At 28.2% G+C, this 27,014-nt stretch overlaps 2 protein-coding genes across 2 annotated transcripts; both read left to right on the top strand.

The window, feature by feature from the left end:
* The first annotated feature begins 3,290 nt into the window (after positions 1-3,290).
* On the top strand, positions 3,291-6,456 carry LOC137834641 (F-box protein At5g07670-like). Its single transcript, XM_068642730.1, has 2 exons — positions 3,291-4,609; positions 5,829-6,456. The coding sequence occupies exons 1-2, from the start codon at positions 3,564-3,566 to the stop codon at positions 6,091-6,093; spliced, it is 1,311 nt and encodes a 436-aa protein (XP_068498831.1). The 5' UTR covers positions 3,291-3,563; the 3' UTR covers positions 6,094-6,456.
* Positions 6,457-9,739: 3,283 nt separating this feature from the next.
* On the top strand, positions 9,740-13,509 carry LOC137834640 (probable folate-biopterin transporter 8, chloroplastic). The gene is made up of 2 exons (XM_068642729.1): positions 9,740-10,536; positions 11,982-13,509. The coding sequence occupies exons 1-2, from the start codon at positions 10,086-10,088 to the stop codon at positions 13,115-13,117; spliced, it is 1,587 nt and encodes a 528-aa protein (XP_068498830.1). The 5' UTR covers positions 9,740-10,085; the 3' UTR covers positions 13,118-13,509.
* Positions 13,510-27,014: the final 13,505 nt, after the last annotated feature.

Genomic DNA, 27,014 nt, shown 5'->3' with positions numbered 1-27,014 from the left:
GAGATTAGTGAGTATGGTTTTTGTACTATTTTGAAGAATATATATATATATATATATATATATATATATATATGTATATGTATTTATTTATATATATTAGAAGTTGTAAGCACGTTGAGTAACCAAGCCAAGAACGTTGAATACGTACATGTCTCCACGCCATGCAAAAATGTTTGCACGTATATGGTGGAAGTTCAAATATATATATATATATATATATATATGCTTATGAAATATGACAAAGGGTATATAATTGATGAATAAACAATCACTAGTTTGTTTGTTTGATACAGTCAAATTGAAACTTTTTTTTTCAGAACTTTTAAAATAAAGTTTATGGCATGAGGTTGAGTGGATCATGTGTATGGGATAGTGATATTTTTATTGCCCTACATGTGGTTGACTTTGTAACAAAATGCCTCTTTTGATTTTTCTTCAAAAAAAAATTGTAGTGAGAAATTAGTGATTACTTAATGATGTCACTTTTTTTTATGCTAATATATATGTTTATGGAGATATTAAATATATAAATGAATGTAACTTTTACTAAATACTTTGAGTTTAGTTTTTAATATAATATCAAAGAGTTTAAAATCCATCATAATAAAATTTATTGGCTTATCAAACCATTCATTATCGAGTCTATATCCACATATATATAGTTTTACACTACAAGAAAATCATGAAATAGAAATCAATTCAATTTTTAAAGATCAAAATAATTAGTTGCAATAGTAAATAAATTAGAGACCATTTTAGAAATTAAAAAAAATGGTTTCTAAATTAATTTCTATTATTATTAAATAGTTTCTAAATTGGTATGTAATTAGCAATCAAGGTTTTAACTATCAATTATTTAGTTTCTAAATTTGGTAGTAAAAACATTGATTGTTACTTAATTAGATACCAATTTAGAAACTATTTAACAATAATAGAAAACTAATTTAGAAACCAATTTTTCTTTTAGTTTCTAAAATGGTCTCTAATTTAGTTATTATTGTAATTAATTATTTTAGTATCTAAAAATTGGTTTTTATTTCATTATTTTTTTTAGTGTTACACCATTTTTTATTTTTTATTTATTCTTTGACTGTTAAACTGTGATTAGTCTTGTAATATCATATTAATTGATAACTTTTTTCTTAGCTTTTGTAATAGAGTGCTAACAAAGCAGTTGTAAGACCATTGGGCCCAAAAGCCCATGCCCTCCCTTTCTTATTTTTTTTTTCTTCATAAAAGTTTTCATGTTAGACATCACTATGCAACTTGACATCCCAGTTAGGCTGACATCTCAAGTAACAACAATCATCTGTCATCACATGAAAAGAATGTTATTAAAAAAAAATACAAAAATATAGGGGGACTAGACCAAAACCCACATGTTAACAAAAACGATACATTGGTAGACTATACCTATTCATAAAGAATTCTAAGAACAGACTAGATGGAAGTCTATTATACCAATGAAATGATTCTCTATGAATGAACCCTAAATTAGCCAACTTATCAACACATGCATTTCTCAATTAGTTATAATCTTTTCAATTAGTGGTTTTTTCATTATTTTGGTAGGCACCTAATTAATTCAGTTCTCTTCCATTTAATGCTTATAGAAAATTCAAAATAAGAGAAAATAACTTTGAAATACAATTGAATTTTGAATATTTAATTGTTAGTATTTGTTTGTTTTACACTTGAATTTGGTATGATATATTCAATTTGAGTGATATTAGTCATTACATGTATTTATTGTCCTTTATGTGTTATATGGTACATTTTCAACAGGCATGAATGAGTGAGAATTATACAAAATTATTCCTTCAACATAATTGACTTAATATATTAGTTTTCATCTACCAACAATGATGAAAACTAGGATTTGTTAATTTATAATTATTCAATGAATTAATTCATTCAATGATTATAAATTCACTTGATGAAAACAAACTTGAGTAATTTAAGAAATTCATATTAGAATTTATATATATATATATATATATATATATATATATATAAACATGATACTAATGTTAATTGTTTTACATAGTGATATGACAAATAAAAGAATTTACATATTTATTAGCCTTTTGACATGCAAAGAGGCTATAAACTTATGAAGATTTTTTCTTTAGGTGCCTCATTTTGCTACATTAATGCCCACATAGCATTATTGTCTTATAAAATTCGGAATAATATATACATATTTGAGAAATTAAATTTATTCTCCTATTTTATTTACAATAGTTAATTAATATAAAGATATATACTATCCTTAAATCTAATAAATGCTGTACAATTTAATAAACCGATTTAAATAAATGAGACAGGGGTTAAGATATATTTTTTTATAATAATTGTTAGTTAAATTTAATTTTTCAAATACATTTTTCGATAAGTATAAACAATTTGCTAAGTATTCAGCTGTGATTAATATATTGATAATAAAGTCTACGTGTTTTGTCTTAATATTAATTATAATTCATAATTTATTTGTATGAACATAATTATTTCAGAAAATAATAATTTTCATTAATTCATCTTTAATGTTTAATTACGTAAAAAACTTACATTCTAAGACTAGAGCTTTGTACCTTAGTTTCTGGATGTTGTTGTTTCTCATTTGTGTACTCATAATCATATTAATACTTCAATTTCTAATAGGAAATACATAATCATATTGCATGTAGAAAACAAAATGAGTAATTGGAATAGATTTTTTTTTAAAAATAAAATAAAAGGATAGAAGGGTTTTTAATACAAGGTAAAAAATGAAATTTATCAAGATATCTAGAAAAAAAAATAACAAACTAGTAAGATGAAAATATGATAAATAAAGAGTCAAGTGAGTTTCATATTCCATTATCTATTAATTTAATATAATTTTAGTGTTATTATTGATAAAATGATCTGTAAAATTCGATACTATCGAGTAAAAATTTAATATTCGATCAAGGTTGACTGACGATACAAATTTTGAGAATAAGTTACGTTATGAAAATAAGAAGAAATCATTTAAACCGAAGATATCATTTAAGCCGAATAGATCAAAGGTAGATCGACCGAATGAGAAAGAAGATAATAAATTAAAAAGTAAAAAAATTATAATTTCAACAATTTTCTTTTGTTTTAGAAAAAAAAGGAAAAATAAAAAAAAGGAAAAAGAATGAAGAAAGAGAAAGAATGGTGAGATTTGTCTGTAGTGGTTTGAATGGCACGAAGAAGAAAACAAAAAGGAAAAAAAATGATTGGAAAATAATAAAAATTTAGAGACCCACAAAAATGGTTGTTAAGATATATTTAAAGATTATAGAAAAAGAATGGCGAACACCAAACACGCCCCAACAACACCAACACTCTCTGCTCCACTTCACTGATAACCGGGAGAATACGAACCTTCTTAACACCACCACCACCTCCTCTTCCAAACGATGTCGTTTCACCCAACTCCTTAACCAACCCTACTTTCACTCCAACTCCATAACCAACCATAGTTTCCCTCCTCCGCCGCCGTTAAATTGCTGCCTCAACTCCGCCGCCGTCGCCGCCGCCGAAACCCCAACCCTATGGTCCTCGCCATGCATCTCTCTGACCCGAAATCCAAAACCCTAATTCCCAATTCCACGCTAATACTAATGGACCGAACGCTGCTCCTCTCCGACGAGATTCTCATCAGAATCTTCCAGAAGCTTCCAGATTCGCAGCGAAACTCTAATTCCCTCGTCTGCAAGCGCTGGCTGAACATCCAGGGTCGGTTGGTCCGAACCTTGCGGCTCCTCGACTGGAACTTCGTCCTCTCGGGTCGGTTAACCCACCGCTTCCCGAACCTGAACCACGTCGATTTGGTTCCGGGTTCGTTCGCTTCGCCGCAAAACTCAGCCACCATTGTAGTTAGTAACAAGCAGGTTTCGCTGCGCGTGAATTCCACGTGGCGCGTGGGGAATCTGCTACCCAGTGAGGCCGTTGACGCGGGTCTCAGATCGCTCTCCGGCGGCTGCCCCAATCTGCGGAAGCTCGAGGTCGCCGGTGCCAGCGAAGAGGGGATTTCGACCGTCGGTTCCGAGTGCGCCACGCTGCAGGAGCTCGAGCTGCAGCGGTGCGACGACGCCGTCTTGCGCGGCGTCGCGGCGTGTCGGAATTTGCAGATTTTGAAGTTGGTTGGGAGTTTGAAAGGGTTCTATGACTCCGTGGTTTCGGATATTGGGTTCACGATTCTGGCGCAGGGGTGTAGGAGGCTGGTGAAGTTGGAGCTTGTTGGGTGTGAGGGGAGTTTCGATGGGGTTAAGGCGATTGGGCAGTGCTGTGTGATGTTGGAGGAGTTGGTGATTGTTGATCATAGGATGGATGATGGGTGGCTCGCGGGGGTTTCTTTTTGCGAAAATTTGAAGACTTTGAGGGTTCAGTCGTGTAAGGTGATTGATGGAAGCCCTGGGTTGGAGGAGCATTTGGGGTGCTGTGAGGCCCTTGAAAGGTTGCATTTGCAGAAGAGCCAGTTGAGGGATAAAAGTGGCGTGGGAGCGTTGTTTTCGGTGTGTAGGAATGCTAGGGAGATTGTTCTTCAGGACTGCTGGGGGTTGGATAATAGCACCTTGAGTTTGGCTATTGTTTGCAGGTAATGTATGTAATTGAGGATCTTTTTGTTTATTTTTTTAACTTGGATGCAATTTGTTAGGTTTTGATTCTTTTCAATGAGAATTGCAGTTTTATTTCGGTAATTAGTGTAATGGTCGTTTGCATTAAATGCTAGCATGTGTAACTGAAGTGGAATTATGATTCTGATGGGAGAACTATGTGAAGAACACTTCAGCCAGTGGATCTAAGTTTTGTCCTTTTTTTTTGTCTGGTTAATTTTCACTTTGAATTTGAATTTGAATTTGTAAATGTGCAAATGGAATTAGCCCGTGGTAAATTTGGGTTTGCCTTTTTTTAATTAATAGAAAAAAATTGTAATATGAGAAAACAAAGATAGGATTTAATTAAAAATGCAGTGAGCAGTGTAAAGAATTTTGTTCTGCAAATGGATCTGGTATTAGGAAGGATGTTGTTAACATTTGTGAAAATATACCCATCTTGATTTAAATTTTGAATTATAATAGATTTTTACTATCATTTAACCATGGATTGTCGTGTATTTGTAAAATTATTGTTTTTTTGTTGTAATAATTTCTTTAAAATTATACATTTTAGCTGAATTCTGATAGTATAAGATAACATTAAACTCATAAATATATAGAGAGCATTTTTTAAATTTTGTGTACGTTGATTTGAATTTGAGTTATAATAGTTTATTAAATCAACATTTTTTAAATTAAGGATAATGTACTCTCTTTTTTCCTGCTTTAAACATTTTCCGCTTCAATAAAGTCAATTTCATGAATTTTTTGTAGTGTGTAGGTGTTTACCGTGTTCCTAGCATCGTGTGTATAGTTAATCCTGCTGTTTGCAGGTATAGAGAGAGAAATCTTAAAGTTTATGTAGTTGAAAATAAGTACTTACAAACAACTTATGGTGGGTTCATTGTGGTCCAGGAGTTTATATTGTTTTTCAGAGTTTATCTTAAAGTATACCTTTTTCTGATCTTCAATCGGGGATCACTTTATTTTAAAACGTACGATTTCTTGCAGCATCATCAAAGAACAAAGTACTGATATCTTTATTATCATGTTTACATTATTTATCATATAACTTACTTTAGTTTCTTGCAGCATTAAATTGTTTATCATCATCAAAGAACAAGTGTTGAATCCTTAGTGGATAAGTTATATGGATGTGTTGTCAATATACTGAGATTATTTGCTAGTTACATTACAGTTGTTGTTGGTCTTTTTCAGGAGGGTGAAATTGTTTTACGTGGAAGGATGCTCATTGCTTACAACAGAAGGTTTGGAGTCCGTAATTGAGCACTGGAAGGAGCTAGAGTGCCTTAGAGTGGAGTCATGTAAAAATATAAAGGACAGTGATATCTCTCCTGAACTTGCAACCTTGTTTTCTACTCTCAAAGAGTTGAAATGGAGGCCAGATACAAAATACCTTTACCCTTCTGATATGGGCATAGGCATGGGAAAGAAAGGTGGTAAATTTTTTAAGAGAACATGATCTGACACATTTGTATTCACTATGTAGCAGAATCTAGGCCATGGTAATGGTATTAGGAACATAAATTCACACTCACTGATTCTTGTGAAATTTGTACCATTTTGTGATCATTTAGTTAGTTTAGATGGTTAATAACTAGAAGATATCACTGATTAGGGGAAGATTGTTACTTTTACCCTTTCACCTACAGTGTAATTACCTATAAGCCCAACCCTCTTCATTCCATGTTGAAATTGGGTAACATGTTCCCCTGCAACTTTTACTGTTCTTTTGTTTCTGCAATCAGAATAAGGAACAAAACCAAAGATGTAATTGTATGTATGCAGAACACACTTCACTCCAAGTTGAACCCTTTGTTTCTCAGATTCTATTTATTTATTTATTCATTCATTAATTTATTAATTAGTAACTGTGGAAGTTTGGAAGTAAGATTGCAACCCTTTCTGTGGGACATTTTGGATGCCATAGTTTGCAAGGGATGCTTCTCTAGATCTGATGAGTAATTGAAGTTTGGATTATTATGTAAAGCATCATTGACATTTAAGACATGTAATGATGATCCTTTTGTCTTATATAAGAACTCCAATTAGTGTAATCATATTACAGAAAACTAATTATCAAGATAATCATTGCATGGACCAGGATTTTTTAATAGATAATTTATATTTTAGAGAATTTAAAATATTTTGTTCAGGTTTATTAATGAAGTTCAACATTTAAAATATATTTTTCATTTTTTTTTCACAATGAAGAAATTAAATTATCCCACCCCACTAGTAATTTAATTGAAGTTTAAATTTTGTTAATTGATTCATCCCAATAAAACATCTACAAAATAACAGATAAATAAGCAATTTAAACTTTAAACTTTCAATCCAATCAACTTAAACTGTTTCCATATTGCATTAATTCTTTGAAAGCTTTTATTTCAAGTTAATAGCTTAAATAATTGAATTGTCAGCAAATTTATCTTCAGAAAAATAAATTGTTCAGATAATAGAGAGAAGTTATTTTGGTACTGAATTAATTATTTGAAAACTTTTATTTCAAAATAACAGTTTGCATAACTAAGTGCTGTTATTTTGTTTTCTACACTGTACAAAAATAAAATTTTAAATAATTAAAATATGAAAACATGTCTTTGTGCCATTAAACTAATAAAACATTAATTAGGATCCTAATGTAGTGTTATTAAAGGTGCTCATAATTAAATGAATCTAAAAAGATAATCGCAAATTAATCTAGAAAACTCATAAATGATTAAAATAAAAAGTTTGGATTGATTTAGATTTTTTTTCAGAACCAATGATCTGGTATCATAATTAATTATTTAATTATTATTATATTATCTATTATTTGACTCACATGTGCAAAAGGAATAATAAGGTTAACATATGAATGAGGTGATGAGAAGATTATCCTAATGATATAAATGTTACATTATTAAAAAAATTATATTTAAATTATTTTATATTATAAAACTGCATAAATTTATGTTCACAAAATTGTATTTCTAACATATGATTTCCTAATTAAATTCGTATTTTTTGCATATGATTTTTTTTAGAAAATTTTTGTTTTAAAATACACATATGATCTATACGATTTTTGTGATATTAAGAAAAATCGAATAAGACATTGACAATTTCAGTTAAATTAATCGTATTTGTTAAGTATAATTTTTTATTGATTTAGATTGGTTCAAATTTTATTTTGTGCCAAATCTAATACTCTTAAATAAACTCATGTTTCTGATTCATCTTCTTCACAAGAGGGTGTTTTGTGGATGATGATAACTATGAACACCACAAAGTATATTCTAAGATTATTCTAATTATTTTTCATCTATTATTACTCATCTTAAAAAACATCAGAGAGGTAAAAAAGAATACTAAGAGAATAGTAAAGTTAATAACATTCCACATTAAATTGTTGTTTTAAGAGCATGAGATGTTATCAAGAATAAGAAAATTTAAAGACATCTTTATTACTTATTTAAATACTTTTTTCGTTTTTTAATTATGCAGAAAAACTCTAAAAATATGTTTTTTTTTTATCAAACTTTAATCCCTAATATTTTAACTATCTTTTGTATATGTATTATAATATACTATAAGTTACACTAATTTAAGATTTATTAATAAAAAATATCATTGGTATAATAATTTTCAGTCTATTTTTAGAATTTTTCATAAATATATAATTTATATATATATATATTTTTTTTTAATATTTAAATATGAATTTTGATCTAATTCTTTATATTTTTATATTTTTTTAATAATATATTTTTCATGTAATAATTACTATCGGTTTAAATGTTGAGTTGCATAATAATTTTAATATGATTTTTTTTTATAAAAAAACTATAAAACAGACTGTATATAATTTTTTTTTAATCTAGTGTATCAAATTTAATTAAAACTCAGAACATGCTATCTTATTTGAATTCTTCAAATCTTTAATTGTATTTATTTTTAAATACTTATTCTAAATAATTTCCATTTTAAAAATTCATAACAGACTAGTATTTTTATTATATACTGCATTTTTTAATTACTAAACAATTCTCATATTAACAACTTAATAGTGTATTAAGTAAGCAATTATAGAAGTAACTATTTTGGTTATAACCTAATTAAAAGCAAATACCTGCAGTACAGCAGAGGATAGTGAGTCTAACAGAACCGTGAATTTGCCATCAACAATCACGTCCACACCACACAAACAAACAAACCCTTGCTTCATCACACACTTGGGGATCCCAAAACCCTCACAATTTTAAACACACAATCCCCCAAACAAACAACACATCACATCACACTCTCACTATCTTACTAGTTTCTTCTACACTCTCATCATCCTTCACTTTCCACCCAAATCTCAAACCTCCAATCATCTCAAAAACTCATGGAATCTACCCTCCATCAAATTAGAACAAGGAAAAAAATAATTTTTATTAAAATGATATTACATCGAAAAAAAAACCACGATATTTCATAGTATATAAGTAAATGTAAATCTTTTACTTTATAAACCGTTTTTATTAAAATGATATTACATCGAAAAAAAAACCACGATATTTCATAGTATATAAGTAAATGTAAATCTTTTACTTTATAAACCGTATTCATAAGATTGAGTTAGATTTAAAATTTATTTCTTGTATCAGAGTCCTTTAAAATTTATGTTAACGAGATTTTGTTGGATTGTACCTATTATATCACTCATTATCGGACTAAACCACTTATAAATGTATAGTATCATGCACGAGTTGACGCAAAAGAATATGTTAAAAATCTCACATCAACCAAAGATAAAGACATTTCATACTATATGAGTGAGTACAAATTCCACCTTATAAACCGTTTAAATTAAATTTATTAAATTTATTATGCCACTCGTTATTGGACTGAATAACTTATAAATGTGCACGAGTTGACACGAGAGAATAGGTTGAAAATATCAATCAACTAAAGATAAAGATACTTCATACTATATAAGTTTATACAAATTCTACCTTATAAACCATTTAATTTAATTTTAGTTCTTAATATCATATCAAAACTAGGAAAAAAGATGTGTTGTTAAATTAAACTTAAATAAATAAATAGATAATGAAATTTTGATTGTCCTAGAAAGAAACCCACAATATACACTCTTCTAGATCCCTTCCCATTACCCTTTCCCTCCTCTCTAGTATATATTCTTTCTTTTCACCATTCCCATCTTCTGTTCCACTCCTTCACCACATACTCAAACCATATACTCTCAAACAAACAAATAAGGTTACCCATTAACCTCTTTTCTCTCACTCACCCTTTCAACTCTACAATCATCATGTTTAATCAATAAATGTTAAACCTTTTCCTTCAAAGTTTACTTTTTTATCTACTGGGTGGCTGATTTTTTCACCACTGGACAAGAACATAAGCAAGAACTGTACCCATTGTTCCTTTTTTTTCATTGGGAAACTCTGAATCCCCGAAACCATGATTTACGCTGTTTTTTCCCACAACCCATTGGTGTGGAACATGCCAAGACTCCACAAACATCGTGCAAAACCTTCTCAGCCACCCGTGCTTTGTTTCCTAAACCACAGCAACCCCACCGGCAACGCCGTCAATGAGAGACCCGCATTGACGGTGATGACGAGGCGCGTTGTGGTTAAGGAGATGTACGAGAAGAAAGAGAGGGAAGATGTTGGGAACAGACAAATGGTGCTGCTGTGTGGGTTGGGATATTGGGTGCAAGGTTTCAGGTGTTTTCCGTGGCTGGCACTGAACTTTCACATGGCTACTAACCTCAACTTGCACCCCTCCACGTTGCAGCTGGTGCAGAACACTGCCAACCTCCCCATGGTGGCTAAGCCACTCTATGGAATCCTTTCGGATGCCATCTGTATCAATGGGGCTCGCAGAATTCCTTATCTTGCCATGGGGGGTATGGTTAACCATCATGTCTTTATGCTGTTTGTTTTTTTGTGTAATCATGTTAGTGTTACCAATTATCCACTAGTTTTTTCGATGACTGTTATCATCGTGGTTAGCTACCAGTAACTTGTTGGCATGTTTTGTTGTTTTGTTTTGAGTTTCATTTAGATTAGGAAATTAAAATTGTAACCCAGATTGGAAGAAGGTAGAAACAACATTAAGGTCGTGTTTGTTTTGTAGAACAGAGTTGACAACACATTTTTTTGAAACAGACTCAATTGTTGGGTTACGATAAAGATTTCAGTCTATAATAGATAGGGTGTTTTATAGGTGTGTTGCTAGCATTTTTTTGCTTACTATTTTTAGAAAAACTGTTGTTATTTTGTAAAATTTGTTTGTTTTGTGAGCATATTTAGAAGGGTTTGTTCTTGAACACCTTTCTATTTTCTAAGCCTTTGTACCTTAAACACTCGCACACTTTAGGAAAGTATAAGTAAAGGAAGACAAAAAAAACTCTTGTATAATTTTTGTTTTTTTGGTTTTGGATGAGAAGTTGATTACTGAGTAGTAAGGAATTGTTTTAAAAAACAGTTTTTAAAATAAAAGAGGGAGAATAGAACCAAACTGCCCTGAAGTGTTGTAATTTTGGTTTCCTAATGAATAATGTTTTATCAATTTGTATTTTTTTTGTAAGTTTGTGTCTTTTGATTGCTCTGTATGATTCAGTTGGTTTTATAAAAACTGGAGTTACAGACCAAGGAGAAACTGACCTTTCTTTGTGCAGCCACTAGCTGCAACATTTCTTTTCATTTCATTATCATTCTCTTTTGTATGTAGATCTATGGTATTTTTAATGAGTATGAGGATATTGATGCTTTGTCCCATTTGACTTATTTATTTGACTTAGTAATTCAGTCCTTTACCATGATTTTCAATGAAGCTTATATGATTTTGTAGTAGTGTAGTTTATGGTTCATAAGAAGCTGGCAAAGATGTAACCGTAGCTTAAGTTGTCGAGTTTATTGTGTATACATTTTGATTCGAGCTTCTTAAATAGTCTTGTGTATATGCGTATTGACATCAGAAGATCTGAAAAATGTGATAAACAAGAACAAAATTTGCATTATGTGAGTGTAGAACATGAAGATATATTACCATGCTGAAGTATACGTTAGAGTGTCACTCCTATACATTGAAGGAAGTTTCTCTGGCACATTAGAGGAATTAGGATGAGATTAGACCTTTGGCTTAATTGTTTCTGTATGGTGTAAGACTCTGCATCTTTTTAAGGGGTTTTCCTTGGACATGTTGAGGAATTGGATTGCTTTACTCCATTGATTATCATTTTTTTGTTTTTCGTCATTGTTTATGTTTTCCTTTTACATCACTGAGGATAACTTATCCTGTAAATTCTTTATAATTGTTTTTATTAAACCTTTTTGGTTAAATCTTCAGGTCTTCTGCAAGTTCTTTCTTGGAGTCTGCTGGCATTGGTCCCCATTGCACAGGAAGTGCTTCCCTACTTGATTGCATCTGTGCTTATCAGTAACTTGGGAGCATCCATTGCAGAAGTTGCACAGGATGCTCTTGTAGCAGAGTATGGCAAGAAGCATAAAATTGGTGGCCTGCAGGCATATGCATTCATGGCATTAGCTGCAGGTGGAATCTTAGGAAACTTGATTGGTGGTTATTTCTTACAGAAAATGCCTCCGAGAACAATGTTTGTCATATTTTCATCTTTACTGTCTCTACAACTACTGATTTCTTTCTCAACAAGAGAGGAGTCTTTAGGCATAGGACAACTTTCAGGTCAAAAACTTTCGAGGCAATCCATCTCAGAGAACATCAGGAAACAAGTCTCTGATCTCGTCGTCGCCATCAGTGACAAGAGTATTTCTCAACCCCTTGCATGGATTATTGGATCAATTGCCATGGTCCCAATGCTTTCAGGTTCTATATTTTGCTATCAGACACAGTGCCTAAATCTTGATCCTACAGTAATAGGGTTGTCTCGGGTGATAGGCCAGTTTGTGCTTCTCTCAGGAACTGTGCTTTACAACCGTTACTGGAAAAAAATTTCAATGAGAAAGCTGATAGGCATGGTGCAGATTCTGTATGCTTCATCTCTACTTCTTGATCTCATTTTGGTTAAACAGATAAATCTCAAATGGGGTATTCCCAATGAGGTGTTTGCTCTTTGCTTTTCTGGTTTAGCAGAAATTGTGGCTCAGTTTAAACTCCTTCCTTTCTCAGTTTTATTTGCAAATTTATGTCCAAAGGGTTGTGAAGGATCTCTCACAGCTTTCCTTGCATCAGCTTTGTGTCTATCATCAATAGCTAGTGCCTTTCTGGGTGTTGGATTGTCCTCTTGCCTTGGTGTTACATCCGGTGATTACTCAGGCTTGACAATGGGAATTCTTGCACAATTCCTTGCAGCTCTAGTGCCATTAAGATGGCTTCATTCTTTACCTATGTCACAACCTGTTGAGAAGAGAAGGAAAAGAAGTATGAGCAGAAGGGCACGCAGAAACAGAAGAGTTGGAAAAGTTGTGCTTGGTTCTGTTAACATCTACAGGCGTGAGAGACAATGAGAGTCACATAGGTGAAGCTAATCTGTTCCTACCTATGCAGCTTCAATGGTTATGCAGGGATGAATGATACTTGAGTCCTTCCACAAGTTCATCACCATCATTGTCCAGAAGATGATTCCTTTTTTGATGCTGATTATAGCTTGGACAAGTTCATTTCTGCCACAAAACTAGGATTTTTGCTCCATGTTGAGTTCTATCTTGGAACCAACACCCTAGACCTGATCATAGGTGGTTTTTGAGCACAGAGTGGTATATTTTCTTAGGAAGTTTTTTCTTGATTCTCCCATCTCACTGATATGTTTTCTAATTACCAGCTGGTTGTTTACATGTTCATATCAACAAAAATCAAACTATGTTAACTGATGGGGAATACTGATCTGGTTTTATGTTCATGACCATTTGTAAATGCATCAAGTTTTATTATGGAGTGTATATATATCCACCTATGCATCACAAATTCATGTTCATACTAAACCAAAGTGCAACCACCACATTGAAATCCATAAAAGTTCACTATTAAAAATGTTGTATATGTTCACTATTAAAAATGTTGTATATGTTCACTATTAAATATATAATTTTATAATGATATAACTTATAAAGTGGAGGAAATATGGTGAGTGATGGTTTAGTTTTTATTGTTAAGAAGTTTTGTTGTAACTTCCATGATTATGCAAATAATAATTGATAATATATACATGGAAAAGAAGGGAGAGAAAAAGAAAAAATTACAATAACGAAAATTACATTCTTAATTCTTCATTTGTAATAATCATACTCTTAAGAAATAAAATCAATTGAATATGTAGATTTTAAGGATATTTTTGTTAATAATTAAAAAGATATTAGGATATTTTTTATTTCAATAATTAACTATTTCCTACATTCATTTTTAATTTAATTAATAAATACGGATCATTTTTAATTATTTAGGTTCTAAAGTTGGTAACTAAAATTGATTTATATAAATTTAATAATAACTAATTATTTTTTGTCTCTAAAATTTATATATTTATTGATTTTCTAGTAATGTTTATACGTTTGAGTGTATCCTTTGTAATCGTTTTAGCTTTATACCTATCAAATAACTCATTTGTCTCACTTGTGTTGCTTCTATCACTTAAATCTTGGACATCCTATAAAGATAAACTTGGTTTCGTCTAATTTGTGTTGACTCGATCACTTAAATCTTCAACATCATAAAAAGACAAATATGGTAATGACAAAATGGATGAGAGATTCTCCAATTCAAGTATTTTCTCCACTTGAAGCGAATGATTAACAAAAGAGAAATGATACTGATACTTTAAGTATGAGAGTTATATACAGCTCTTGATGTGATTGATTTAGATATAAATATATATAATAAAGAGTAAATTTGTAATTAAATGATGTGAATAAATATTAAAATAATAATATTGAAGGTTGCAATGTGGTTGTATAAAAAAAATAGGTTGTCAATATATCATTATCCTTAACAAAATAAGATTTTGTTTTATGAAAAGTGGCATCCATTACACCGGTGAGAACATCCCTAATTGAATGGCCTAGCTTTGCTTCTTCCTCTTTCTCTGCTTCGGTCTACCAACGGCGACGGCGGTGAGGTCGACCTTCTTTCGATGGTACCTTTTCTGTTTAGTAATGACGCTTTTAGATATCAACTTTAAAATATAAATAATTGGTAGTTAAAATCTAGGTAACTAATTAGATACCAATTTAGAAACTATTTATCAATAATAGAAACTAATCTAGATATCAATAATTTTTTTAATCTTTAAATTAGTATTTAATTTTTTCAATATAACAACTAATTATTTTTTATTTTTAAAATTGATTTTTATTTAATATTTTTGTTGTAGTGCTCGTAGTAGCAAATTTTGTTACTTACAAAAATTTATCCACTAACCTATAAATTCTTTATAAATATTTGATAGAGTCACTTAAATCATGATAAGGGTATTGATGTGGTAATCACAATAACAGAAAATTGTTATAGTGACAATGACATGATAAGGATAGTATAAAGAATTATTATAAGAAATAATTATGAAAGTATAAAGAAAGAGGGAATGACACACGAAATTTTAATAATGACATAAATAAAGATTGTGAACATACATGTACAAATCAATACGTACTCTCTCGTTCTTATAATACTATAATATTAGTGAAAACACACCATCTGCATTTTATATTTTTTAAAGTATTAATGTGTACATATATAATATCACAAATAAAATTAGGATGATATAGATTACTTAGATTAAAAAATAAAATAAAAATAATATATAAATAATATTATTTGTCTTCATCGTACAAGAGTAATCGTCTTAGTTAAATTTAAGATGTTATTAGAAACAAAATATAAAAGAATAAATTAATTTAAATAATTAATGTAATAAAAAAATAGGTATATACAAAACAAAAACACGAAAGAAAAAGGAAAATTACCTGATAAAAAATATGATAAAATAGTTTTACTTACGTTTTATTTCTTTTAAGTTTATACAATCAAATGTAAAAGTTATTAATAGTTTTCTCATACTTTTAGAAGGAATCTAAAAAGAATAAGTTGTAGAAGGATTAATGTTTTTTAAAAATAAACTAATTATTCAAGTTTTTTATTTATAACCTTTTAAAATAATTAATATATTCATTTTCCATTTATTTTAAACTCTTTTTTCAAACTTATAAAAATGGTCTTACATATGCATATGAGTATCCATATTTTTTTATCTTATTTTAATAGGTTAAAATTGAATAATTATTAGTAATTTCAAACTCATCAAAGAGATATTTTTTTTTTGTGTAAAGTCATCATGTAAGATGTATATACATGTTTAATGTCATTATTTTTTTTATTGTGACTAAATTTAAAAAAATATTGTGTTTTCCTACATGTGTTGAAGAAAATTTCAATATATATATAGAGATATAAGGTATAATTAAAACATACATGTGCATCTTACCAAACGAATTTTTATGTTAATGTAAATAACTTTACAATAGAATAGAATAAAGATACATTATGTCACACAACATTAGTTTATAAATATGTTTTAGTTGGATTTACAAAAAAAACAGTTTTTTTTTTATAAGCAAAATAACAGTTCTTCTATGTCCATCATTGTAACATTTTTAGCACATATAGGTTCAATATGGGTAAAACAATAAAAATGTGGAATGGAAAGTTCAATGGAAAATAAGGATGTTTTAAGGGGAAAAAAATTGCATACAAAAAGTAGAAATAGCAAACCAAAGTAGAGTGTATTTCCATATACGTAACAAACCAAAATATAACCTCCTACTATTTATCCCAGAACTACCAACTAAAGTAGAAATAGAAATATCAAAGATCAATCCTTATAGAGACGTTAAATCAAATGCATACATACAAAGAGTTCTAGGCATCAGTCAGAAAACGAGAAACTCGCTGACGGTATCTTTAAAGAGATCCAAAATCAAATCTTATATCAATGTATTTTGGATGTGTGGACAATGTTAATATCTTGTATCAATGTTAGAGTCGTTGGCTGCACTAGACAAGGTGCTTAGCAAGTATATTATACAGGTTTTTTTTATCAATAAAAAATAATAAATAAATATAAATTATTTAAAAATGACCTAACTCTTGTATAAAAATTAAAAAGAAAAATAAGATAGAACCTAACACGCCAATCTATTATAGAGGTATACCAACACATAGCAAAACACACAAAACTAGGAGTGTAAGAAATTTTGTATTTACATACTAATTATATGAATTTGGATTCGTATATTGAACTTTGCATACATATATTTACCTACTGATTTAATTCAATATGTAAATAAATATGTATAAATTTTTTCATACATAAATCAAAGTTGATTACATAAAATTTATTTCAATAGAAAAAGATGATGATGACATTAAACGGGAAGAGTTTTTGAAAGATGAGTATCTGTATGTAGTTATATTTATATTTGTAGGTAAAGGTAATATCTTACTTATGCAAATATATTACATACAAAATTAAAAAGATATTAAAATATTATATTATTTTTTTGATAAAATACAAAATGTTGTTCATTATTCTGCCGTAAGTTTCATTTTCTTCTTTTTGTCTGTCTTCTTGGCATAAGCTTCACTGTCTATGATGCACATAGTGAGTTGCTTAGTATGTTGGAAGCTACTACACGTAACAAACTCTTTTATAAAAGTTTGAATATTCTTTAAATATTTAAATTTATTTATTTATTATCAATAAAAAAAATCTATTATGGATTATGTTAGAGATCCCACATCGATTAGAGATAAAGACATTTCATTGTATATAAGTGGGTACAAACTTCAATCCTATGAGTTGGTTTTATGAGGTTGAATTAGGTGATAGCTGTCATTTATATTTTGTTAATATTTGGCCCATTCACAAAGGTAGATGCTTCCTCTGGATAATTTACTCTAAAAACACAAAATTACCCAATTATAAAAATGTGAATGATTTGGGCAAAAATAGAGTGATGTAATGAAGTAAAAGTGTGGACCACTTTGGTGATGATGTTCCGTTGATCGTCTTATTGTGTGAAACTTAGTGCGTGGCCAAATGAAAGCAGACAAATGTACAGTCACCATTATATTGGTCACCATTTTTGACCAACACCATGCTTCTTTCTCCTCCTAATTCGTGGCTCCAGCTAGGAACCCTAGAAACAAAACCCTAATCACTTTTTTCACTATTTTATTTTCTCTAAAACAAGTTTATATTTATTTTTTTTATCCGTAATAAATAAATAAAATAAAATGAGACATTGCAAAGATGATTCAACTGTTATACGAAAAAATTGAGACCAAACTTCGTAAGACTAAATTTCAATTGTTATATGAAAAAATTGAGACCAAACTTCGTAAGACTAAATCAACTAGAGATCCAACATAAACATCAACCAGAGTTATATAGATATGATGAGACTGATATACGCATGATCACATCAAAATACAGATACATTATTCTTTTAAAGGAGACACATTTTTACAAAATAAGATAAAATAAATATCATCCTACATCTTTCTCTAATAACTGAATAGAATCTTTGACAGCGAGTAAAAGTAAGCCAAACATTCGAGAATCATAAATATCAAATTAGAAAAGAAGAAGTTTATATATAGAGAGAGTAGAATGTGAGGCTAATTTTCTAAAGAGTACATATCACACAATTGAGTTTTACTTCTTTCACTGATTCTTCTTCATACACATCATTAAAATATTCAACCTCCTTGAAAATCGCACATCGTTCTATAATATTTTTTAAAAAAACATTGTACTTAATTTAGTCCATAAGTATGTAATAAAAAAAACTTTAATGGTCCTTGATATGATAGTGTAAGGACATAATAGCCTCTTAATTAATTTCAAACCAATCCTTATTTAGGTATAGTTTGATAATAAATTAGTCTAACAAAACTTAACTAAGGAAATTGTAATTTTATATACTAAAATAAATATTTCATTATTTAAAACATTAAATTAATAGTTCAATTCATATTTAAGAACCAAATGGATTACTTAACTTCTTTTTTTACATATATTTATATAGTAAAGTGAATATTTTTTTCTCGTCGAAAATTCGAAGTCGAACATCTGGGATGACCTCCATAGTGATCTTTTGTAATTGCAGTTATGGATTGCTGAAATATCATAAATAGATGAGGAAAGTTTCACCTATTACAATACTCGGACGATCAAGTGAATGAGAGTATAAAATATTAGTGTAGTATGTATGACATAGAATCATACCTCTTTTGGAGACTCATGGTCATTTTGTATTCTTTTTTCAGAAAATCATAATCATCTTCTCATAATAATAATCAAAATCATAATCTGATAAACAATTATTTTCACATATAATTATATAAATAAATGTAGATATCACTTTAATTACAAACTTATTTTACAAATTGAAATAAGATTTAAATTGATGTTGCAAACTAATATAAAAATGTAGTTTGAGGTGGTAACATATTTAAAGAATATTAGGTATGTATTAATTAGATGTGGTGGATCTAGCTGGTGTCACTTTCTTCTTCTCTGTGTGCTCAACTTCAACTTCAACTTCAACTTTTGCTTCATCAGTTTCTTGTCTTCTTCTTCTTCTTCCTTTTTCTTTTTTCTGGAAGCTTCTTGTTTTATTTACACTTTGTGGAAGGAGAAAATAGTTTGGTCCATGAGAACGACTTTCAGTCAAACTTTGTTTGTAAATTATGTGGTCAATGGAGAACACGCAAGCTTGAGGTGGATACATGCATTTACTATAATTACCAACATCTTATTAACCATTTTTTTATGCTCTAATTAAAAAATTAATATTATGAATGCAAGGTTTCTGTTGATAAACTAATATTAATTTTGTATTTTTAGTTGTTTTTTTTTATATATATGTCTAATATTTATTTTGTCTTTTCTTATTCAAGTTTTTATTTTAATATTCATTAACTCTTTATTTTACATTATCTCTTTAACTACCTAGAATGAGCGCATTGTTTGTATATATATTTAGACTCTTCGTTTTGATTGAATCAAGGAAAAGAAAATAGAAGAAACATTTATTTATGTATCTTTTACCTTCCTTTTTTTTCCTTTATTTTATTTCAGTTTTTTATTTATAATGTCATTTCGAGCCTATTTCAGCAATTGTATGTTAGACCTATCGTGTCACCCGTTATCGGGTTGTTATCATGTTGTCCCACACGCGAACTGTCACTCTCGGCGTGAAGAAAGTATATTGGAAATCTCACATCAACTAAAGATTAAAGCATTTTATAATATATATATATATATATAAGTGAGTGTAACCTTTATTTTATAAGTCAGTTGTATGAGATTTAGTTAAACTTAAAGTTTTCTTAAATTAATACATTTTAAAATATTAAAATCGATATATTTCTAATAGATAATTCAAATTCCATTTTGTCTTAGTGTATCAATTTTATGGTTTGATTGGATTGAATAGTAGAAAGTAAAGGTAAGAAAATAGGGGAAAAAAAGTAAGAAAAATAAAAAATTAATGAAATATTTATATATTAATACAACACTATATAATTATTTACCGAGAATCCTTATATATGTGTGTGAAAATTTAACACGTGTTTCTATGCAGGTTTCATTTTAAGCTTGATGGAAAACATTCTATTTAGTTTTAATGTGATTTTTATTTTATGCACTACTAAATATTTTAAAATAATAATTCTGTTCTTATATGTATGTTTTCAAGATATTATATTTTAAAAAATGACTATATATATAATTCCTTCACAAGAAATTTATAGAACTGTTACAAAAGTCATTCCTTCTACTTAGTTTTTATGTTACTAATCACATATTATTTTTCCATATTATTATTTACTATTATTGTTATTATTATTTATTATAATTATAATTATAATTATATATTATTATTATATAAGTTATTAAAGTTAATATTAACAATTTACTACAGGAGGAGGAGAGAATCAACCCCTAATACGTTAACTCCTTAATTAATTGTTTTGTTAATTATTTTTTTTATGATTAATATTCTGTCTTTTATCAATGTCAAATACTATATCAATGCAAAGTTACAAACTATCTATTGTATGTATTAATTAATTTAATAAAGGTTAAGAATCCATAAATGAGTTGAAAGTTGAAGTAAAAATAATAAAATTGAGTAATATATAAAAAAAATATTCACAAACACACTACTTTAAGGATTGAAAATAATATCTTGAATTTTTATATAGATTAATTTCTAACTCATTTATATTAAATTTCTCCCTTCTAATTTCAACAATAAGGTTTTTATATAAATCTTCTTCTACAAAAGGGTAATTTTTAGTATATAAATATGTAATTAAGCAACATTTTAATTCTTGAAAGGAAGCAAATGTAATTCTCTAAATGCATGCAAAAAATACAACGATAGTAGTTTATTAAGTTTTGTAAAACTATTTTTTTTTATCATTAAATTGTGTTTTTACAATTAATTTAATACTAATACTTTTAAGACCAATTTAAAGTAACATAGACATGAGGTGGAAAATATGCTAACGAACCTATTAAAAATATATATTCTAGTACCACGTGTAGAAGTCTTACATTAATTATTATACATTTAATGATGAAAACGTTGTGGGACATCACTAATTAATTAAATAATTAGTATGTTAAAACATATTAGTTTCACACCATTCATGTCAACATGTGTTATTATATATAACCATTAAAATTTTATTTTGGAATGATTTCTCCTTTTTTTTTTAAATTGCAACTTGGTGTTATGATTAAAAAAAATAGTGATAACTTATTTAAAAAATGGATGATGGATTTAAAGCATATTTTAAAAGCAAGTGAAAAAGAAAGTTAGTTAGTTTAAGGATTACATTTAATGTAGTCATGAACTTGGTTAAAAAATAAGGTTTTAAGGACGTTTTTCTCTTTTTCAGATTGAGTCCATTGTCCAACTACTTGTATTAACATGGTAGCAAATCGTTGTTACTTGTGTGGTTTGAGAGGTCGAACATCTGTTCCAAACGCTTGTCTATGTAGATTTGTATTCATTGTAGGTGTTCCGACCTCAAGTCGTTGGACAGCATCGCTAGGGTCAATCACCGCATCCGAGGTATTGTCCGCTTTGGAGGTTGGTGCTCCGTCACGATTTTGTCCTTAAAAGGCGCCTCGAAGGGTGAAGGGAGGAGGGAGTATATAAACTGCCATTGGCCGATTCCTGAGTGACGTGAGACTGTATTGGCATACGGGAACAATAGGATTCTTAGAGAAGTTATTTGGTATTTTTTTGTAAAATAGTTGAAACACTCATTTGTGTTTTATTTCTATTTAATTTATTTTTTATCGATTAAAAAAACATATGAAACATGAAAGAGAGTTGATAGGTTGATAATTATGAGCTATATTACAATTGATTTTTTTTTTTGTTAAAATGAAGTAATTTTGAAATTATATTAACTAAATCAGAGTTAAAAACTAATAACTATTTAATATGGCGTTGTTAAAGTAACATATTATTATATTATTAACGTGTTTAGTCTGGTAACTTTATTGAGAATTAGAAGTAAAATGCAATAAAATTATTTTTTATAAGTAAAATTTTGAGTGAATGTTGGATCCAATTTATTTGAGATAGAGACTTGAGTTAATTTAATGGTGAAAGAAACAATCGTTTGAAAAAGTTTATAAATAGGTTTAAAAATTCATTTTTTATTTAAATTAAAACTCCATCTCACTATATATATATGTAAAATTATATTACATTAAATAAGAGATAATATTATTTGAAAAATTAGTTCATATTTATGTTATTTTACTACTACAGTGCCTATCATACAAGCCCTTTAGAAATAGCATTTTTCGAACATAAAAACATAATTTATTATATTTTGAAATTTTGAAACTTTATATATGTATTTTAAGAGTTTGAAATTTATAAAACTATCTAAAGAGGTTTTAAAAATTATATATTTATTAAATGTTAGATGTGAAAATAACTTTAAAAAAAATTAAAAATACTTATTTAGATAAAACAAAACTTATTTAACCCAGTATTCTAGTATAATAATGTGAAAGGTGTCTTACATTAATTCATTATTATATATTAAATGATGAAAACGTTGTGGGGCTTCATTAATTTAATATTTTAAAATCCTAATTAATTTAACTGTCACGCAATTCATGACACTATGTTTTACTAATATTATAACCCCTATTAAATTAGAGTTTGACTTTTTGCGCTGTTAAAAAAACTTCATATGAATTTTCCTTTACGTGAATCATTAATTGTTACTTATTGTTCCACTTATCACATTAGAAAATCATACATATTTAAATAAATTAGATATTATTTTAAAAGTTATAAAATTAAAAATATTTAAGTTAATTTTGATTATTAATAAATAATTTTTAAATTATATTTAATTAGTTATTAATATTTTAATTATTAATTGTTGAAATCATAAAATTGATATCTAAAATTTTGATAGTTAATTATATACTAATTTAAAAAATATTTATCAAGTATTAAAAATTAAATTAAATACCAATAATATTTTTAGTTTCTAAAATAATATCTAATTTAATGAAACTAATATCTCTCTAGATTTCTTCATAACGAAATACTAATTCCACTGTACAATATTTATCAATGTATAGTCTCACATCGTTTGAGAGTCGAGGTCAATGATAGATTAAATACACATTTCTTCCTTTTTTTTTATCGGCAATAACAATTATATATAAAATGCGAACCACTTCAAGGGTAGTTCAACCCTTATACATAAAACAATATTCAGAGATCGGCTCAAAACACCTACCTAACACCCCTTATCGCTAACCATACAAGAAAAACCTAATATCACATCAAATGACCAAACTCATACATTCCAAAGGTTCCAAACACCAACTGGAAAAGGGAAACGAAGCGGAACGTAATTTTGCAGAAATCCAAGACCAAACCTTAGCTTACATCAAAGTGCACACTTCAGACGCGTTGCCCACCCCTGTATTTCTTCCTTAATCTTACAATACGTATTTTAAGGATAAAATCATGACGAAATACCGACATCTAAAAAAGACAATACTTCAAATGCAATGATTGACCCTGACCATATATATAAAATTAATTAGTTACTTTAATATCTGTTTTTTTATACTTAAAAATATAACAAATTATAAAGATCTGATGTGAAGAATACCATGTCTCTTCTTACAATCTTATCAAAGAATGGCACATGCTAACACAAAACCTAATAATTAAACTATGTATAAAAAAAATTATGCACCATAATCATTGTAATTTGACTTAACATGTCTTTATTCACTAATTGTGAACCAAAAAAGTCAAATTTATGATGAAAACATGGTCTAAACTAAGATCAATAAAGCCATGTGCTTCAATTTAGGTGACAGAACATTGAGCCTGGCCAATATCCTTTGCACAGTGGTTGAGATTTACACATTCAACACAACAACAAATTGACATATTTTTATTTCAAAAATTTAAATAATTATTTACCCTTAATTGTTTATGGTGAAATTTTTAGTTATTGTTATTGAAATTTATAAGGCTATTCATTAAATTAGGATTACTATAAGGATTGAATATAAAAATAAATAAAAAATATTGATATCTAAATTAATTTTTATTAATAAATAATTTTTAAATTAATATCAAGTTAGATATTAAGGTTAGCTATCAATTATTTAGATTTTAAAGTTGATAACTAAAATCTAAAATCTTGATAGTTAATTAGATATTAATTTACAAATTATTTATTAATAATAGATATTATTTTAGAGACTGAAAAGTTAGTATAAAAAAATATCTAATTTAGTTAATATACAAATTAATTATTTTTTTTATAAACTAGTAGTAATATATGTGTTATGTATGACTTAAAATTATCATGTATCCTTTAAATATGGCCAAAATAAAGCTATATTGGTTTATTAGATTGAAAAGTAGGTAAATTAAATGCTTCAAATAAATTAAAAATTGGTTTAAAAAATATATATATAGTAGAAAGATAAATTTTTTTGTCAAAATCAGAAAAAAGGAAAACAGTTTGTAGAAGTTATATGAAAATGCTTAATACAACAGTATTTTTTTACTTAAAAAATAAAAATAAACCCTAAAACTTTGTCTTTTTCATTCTAAATATAACTTGCTATATATATATATTAACAGATGTTAATGTTTATATATTGAAAATTCGATATAAGTATTATTATAATTATAATAATATAGATTAAATCACTCATGCGCTTCATGTAGTTGAATAGATTTTACTTTTAGTTTAGGCTAAAAAGCTAACTCTTTTATTCTTTGTACATAATATTTTCAATCATTTTTAGTTCATATGAATTAAGATAATGGAGACCAAAATAAATTAAAAAAAAAATATAGGGACAAAAAAATTGAAATAATATGTGTAAAAGCTAAAACCTGAAAACACATTAATATATATTTTTATTAATAATAATATGACATGTTAGATGTTAGTATTAGATTAAAATGATTTAATTTTAGAAAATTAATAATAATAAAAATCTAATTCTTTATTGACATGATATATTAATAATAATATTTAACAAAATTTGTTATGACCAGTAATATTTTTATAAAAAGTAAAATTAAAAATTAAGAAACCTATGAGATTAAAAGTGGGGATAAAGCTAATAATAGAAATATATGTACTTGTTGAAGAGTAGCACATCTCATTAATGCAATAATAATAGCTGAGAAAGGACACTATAAAAGACAAAGAAAAACCATGGGCAATGCAACTTAGAGAGAAGTACAAGTATTACTTCAATGGTATTTTCATGGTCAAAGTTATTGCAAAATCTACTCAAAACTCCAAATCAAAATAGGTAGATCTTCAAAGAAAAGTCACTCAAGAAGAAAAAGTCTAAATAGTATAAAATTATAAACATCGTATTTTTTATCAACAAAAATTAAATAAATTAAAATAAGACATTTCAAAGTGTTTTAACCTATCTATAAATATGAAGAGATTTTCATCTTTATATACTTATATAAAAGTCATGTGTGATGTATGTGGGAAAAAAAATAATTATTTTCATACATGATTACATGTATAATCAAATTTTCTTGTTATAATCTAATTTTTGTTTAGATAATTTTGTTGAAAAAGTGAGAAAAGTAATGTGAATGAAACTAAAAGGGAAAAGATATTAAAAACAATAAGTTGCATAGCTTTAGATTTTCTTAAAATTACCTAGTTTAAAAAAAAAAAAACTATATCCCAAACATATCTTAGTTTATAAGTTCTATCTTCAAACATGTATAGAAAAAGCTAATAAAGGTTGAGAACCTAAATAATGTGTAATTATCGTAAAAATTGTTATCTTCAATGATGAAAAAGTTATTGATGGTTAAAGGAAATTATAATTGCCACTATTTTTCACCATATCATTATATTATATTGTATAAAAAAATTATATACAAACATTTTAAAATAAATGGTGGAAGTTAGGTACTTTTAGTTGTGTTTTATTGATTGTATATAACATCAAGATATTATTGAATAAATTCAGCATCAATGAATTATCAACAAAATTAGAAAAAAAACTAACACATCACCTTGAATTAAAAACCTAATACAATTATGTTGTGGATTTTTGTTCATATGTTATTTATTTATCTTTAAAATAAGTTAACTTTGAATTTCATCGTAATGTTTTTCGGTTGGTCGGTACCTCACTTCTGGACTTCTACGTTCTCACTCTCCTACTCCTTCTTGCTAGTTCTGGACTTGGATAGTATCTGCAAAAGACACTCCACCGCTTAAGTTAGTTACTTCAATACTTGACACTTAGTATTTAATATTAGATGATTGCGTACTTTATTTTTTGGGATTTATGTTTATTTATATAATCATTGTGAACTCTTTGTCGTTAATGAACTTAATAAAAAATAGATTACCAAACACTTGATCATTAACCAATTTTGCGGTTGATTATGTCGATCTATTTGGATCAAGTGTCAAGTTAGAGTCTCGATCGTGCGAATGATACCTGTAAAAATTTCGTTAATTTAAAATAAAAAATGAAAGATAAAAAAGAAATAGAGAGATGGAAACATCTCACATTTGATAACTCACGTGTTACTTTCCATTCACCTTCTTAGTTGAAATACCTTTTTTAAGTTTACTTTAATTTCTAGCTTCGTTTTAACTCTCGACCAGAAGAGCGTCATCTCAACGCGCATCCCCATTGGTCTTTTACTCCCAGAGCCATCGCCAAAAAGCGACGTGCTGGTCACGCGCCTCGCGGAGAGCCTAAAGGAAGGGTAAAATATTTTAATGGCGAGTGGTTTCCTTATTCAACGACCGCGCCTGTGCGGTTCT

Source organism: Phaseolus vulgaris, chromosome 5 (genome assembly GCF_000499845.2).
Source record: "Phaseolus vulgaris cultivar G19833 chromosome 5, P. vulgaris v2.0, whole genome shotgun sequence".
Taxonomy (NCBI): Eukaryota; Viridiplantae; Streptophyta; class Magnoliopsida; order Fabales; family Fabaceae; genus Phaseolus; species Phaseolus vulgaris.
This window is presented reverse-complemented; position numbering and strand designations above follow the sequence as displayed.

Excerpts from the sequence above, each read along its gene's own strand:
- LOC137834640 (XM_068642729.1), top strand. The coding sequence starts at position 10,086 with ATGATTTACGCTGTTTTTTCCCACAACCCATTGGTGTGGAACATGCCA. Across the intron at positions 10,537-11,981 it reads TCCTTATCTTGCCATGGGGG|GTCTTCTGCAAGTTCTTTCT; the intron begins GTATGGTTAACC and ends TTAAATCTTCAG.
- LOC137834641 (XM_068642730.1), top strand. The coding sequence starts at position 3,564 with ATGGTCCTCGCCATGCATCTCTCTGACCCGAAATCCAAAACCCTAATT. Across the intron at positions 4,610-5,828 it reads AGTTTGGCTATTGTTTGCAG|GAGGGTGAAATTGTTTTACG; the intron begins GTAATGTATGTA and ends GGTCTTTTTCAG.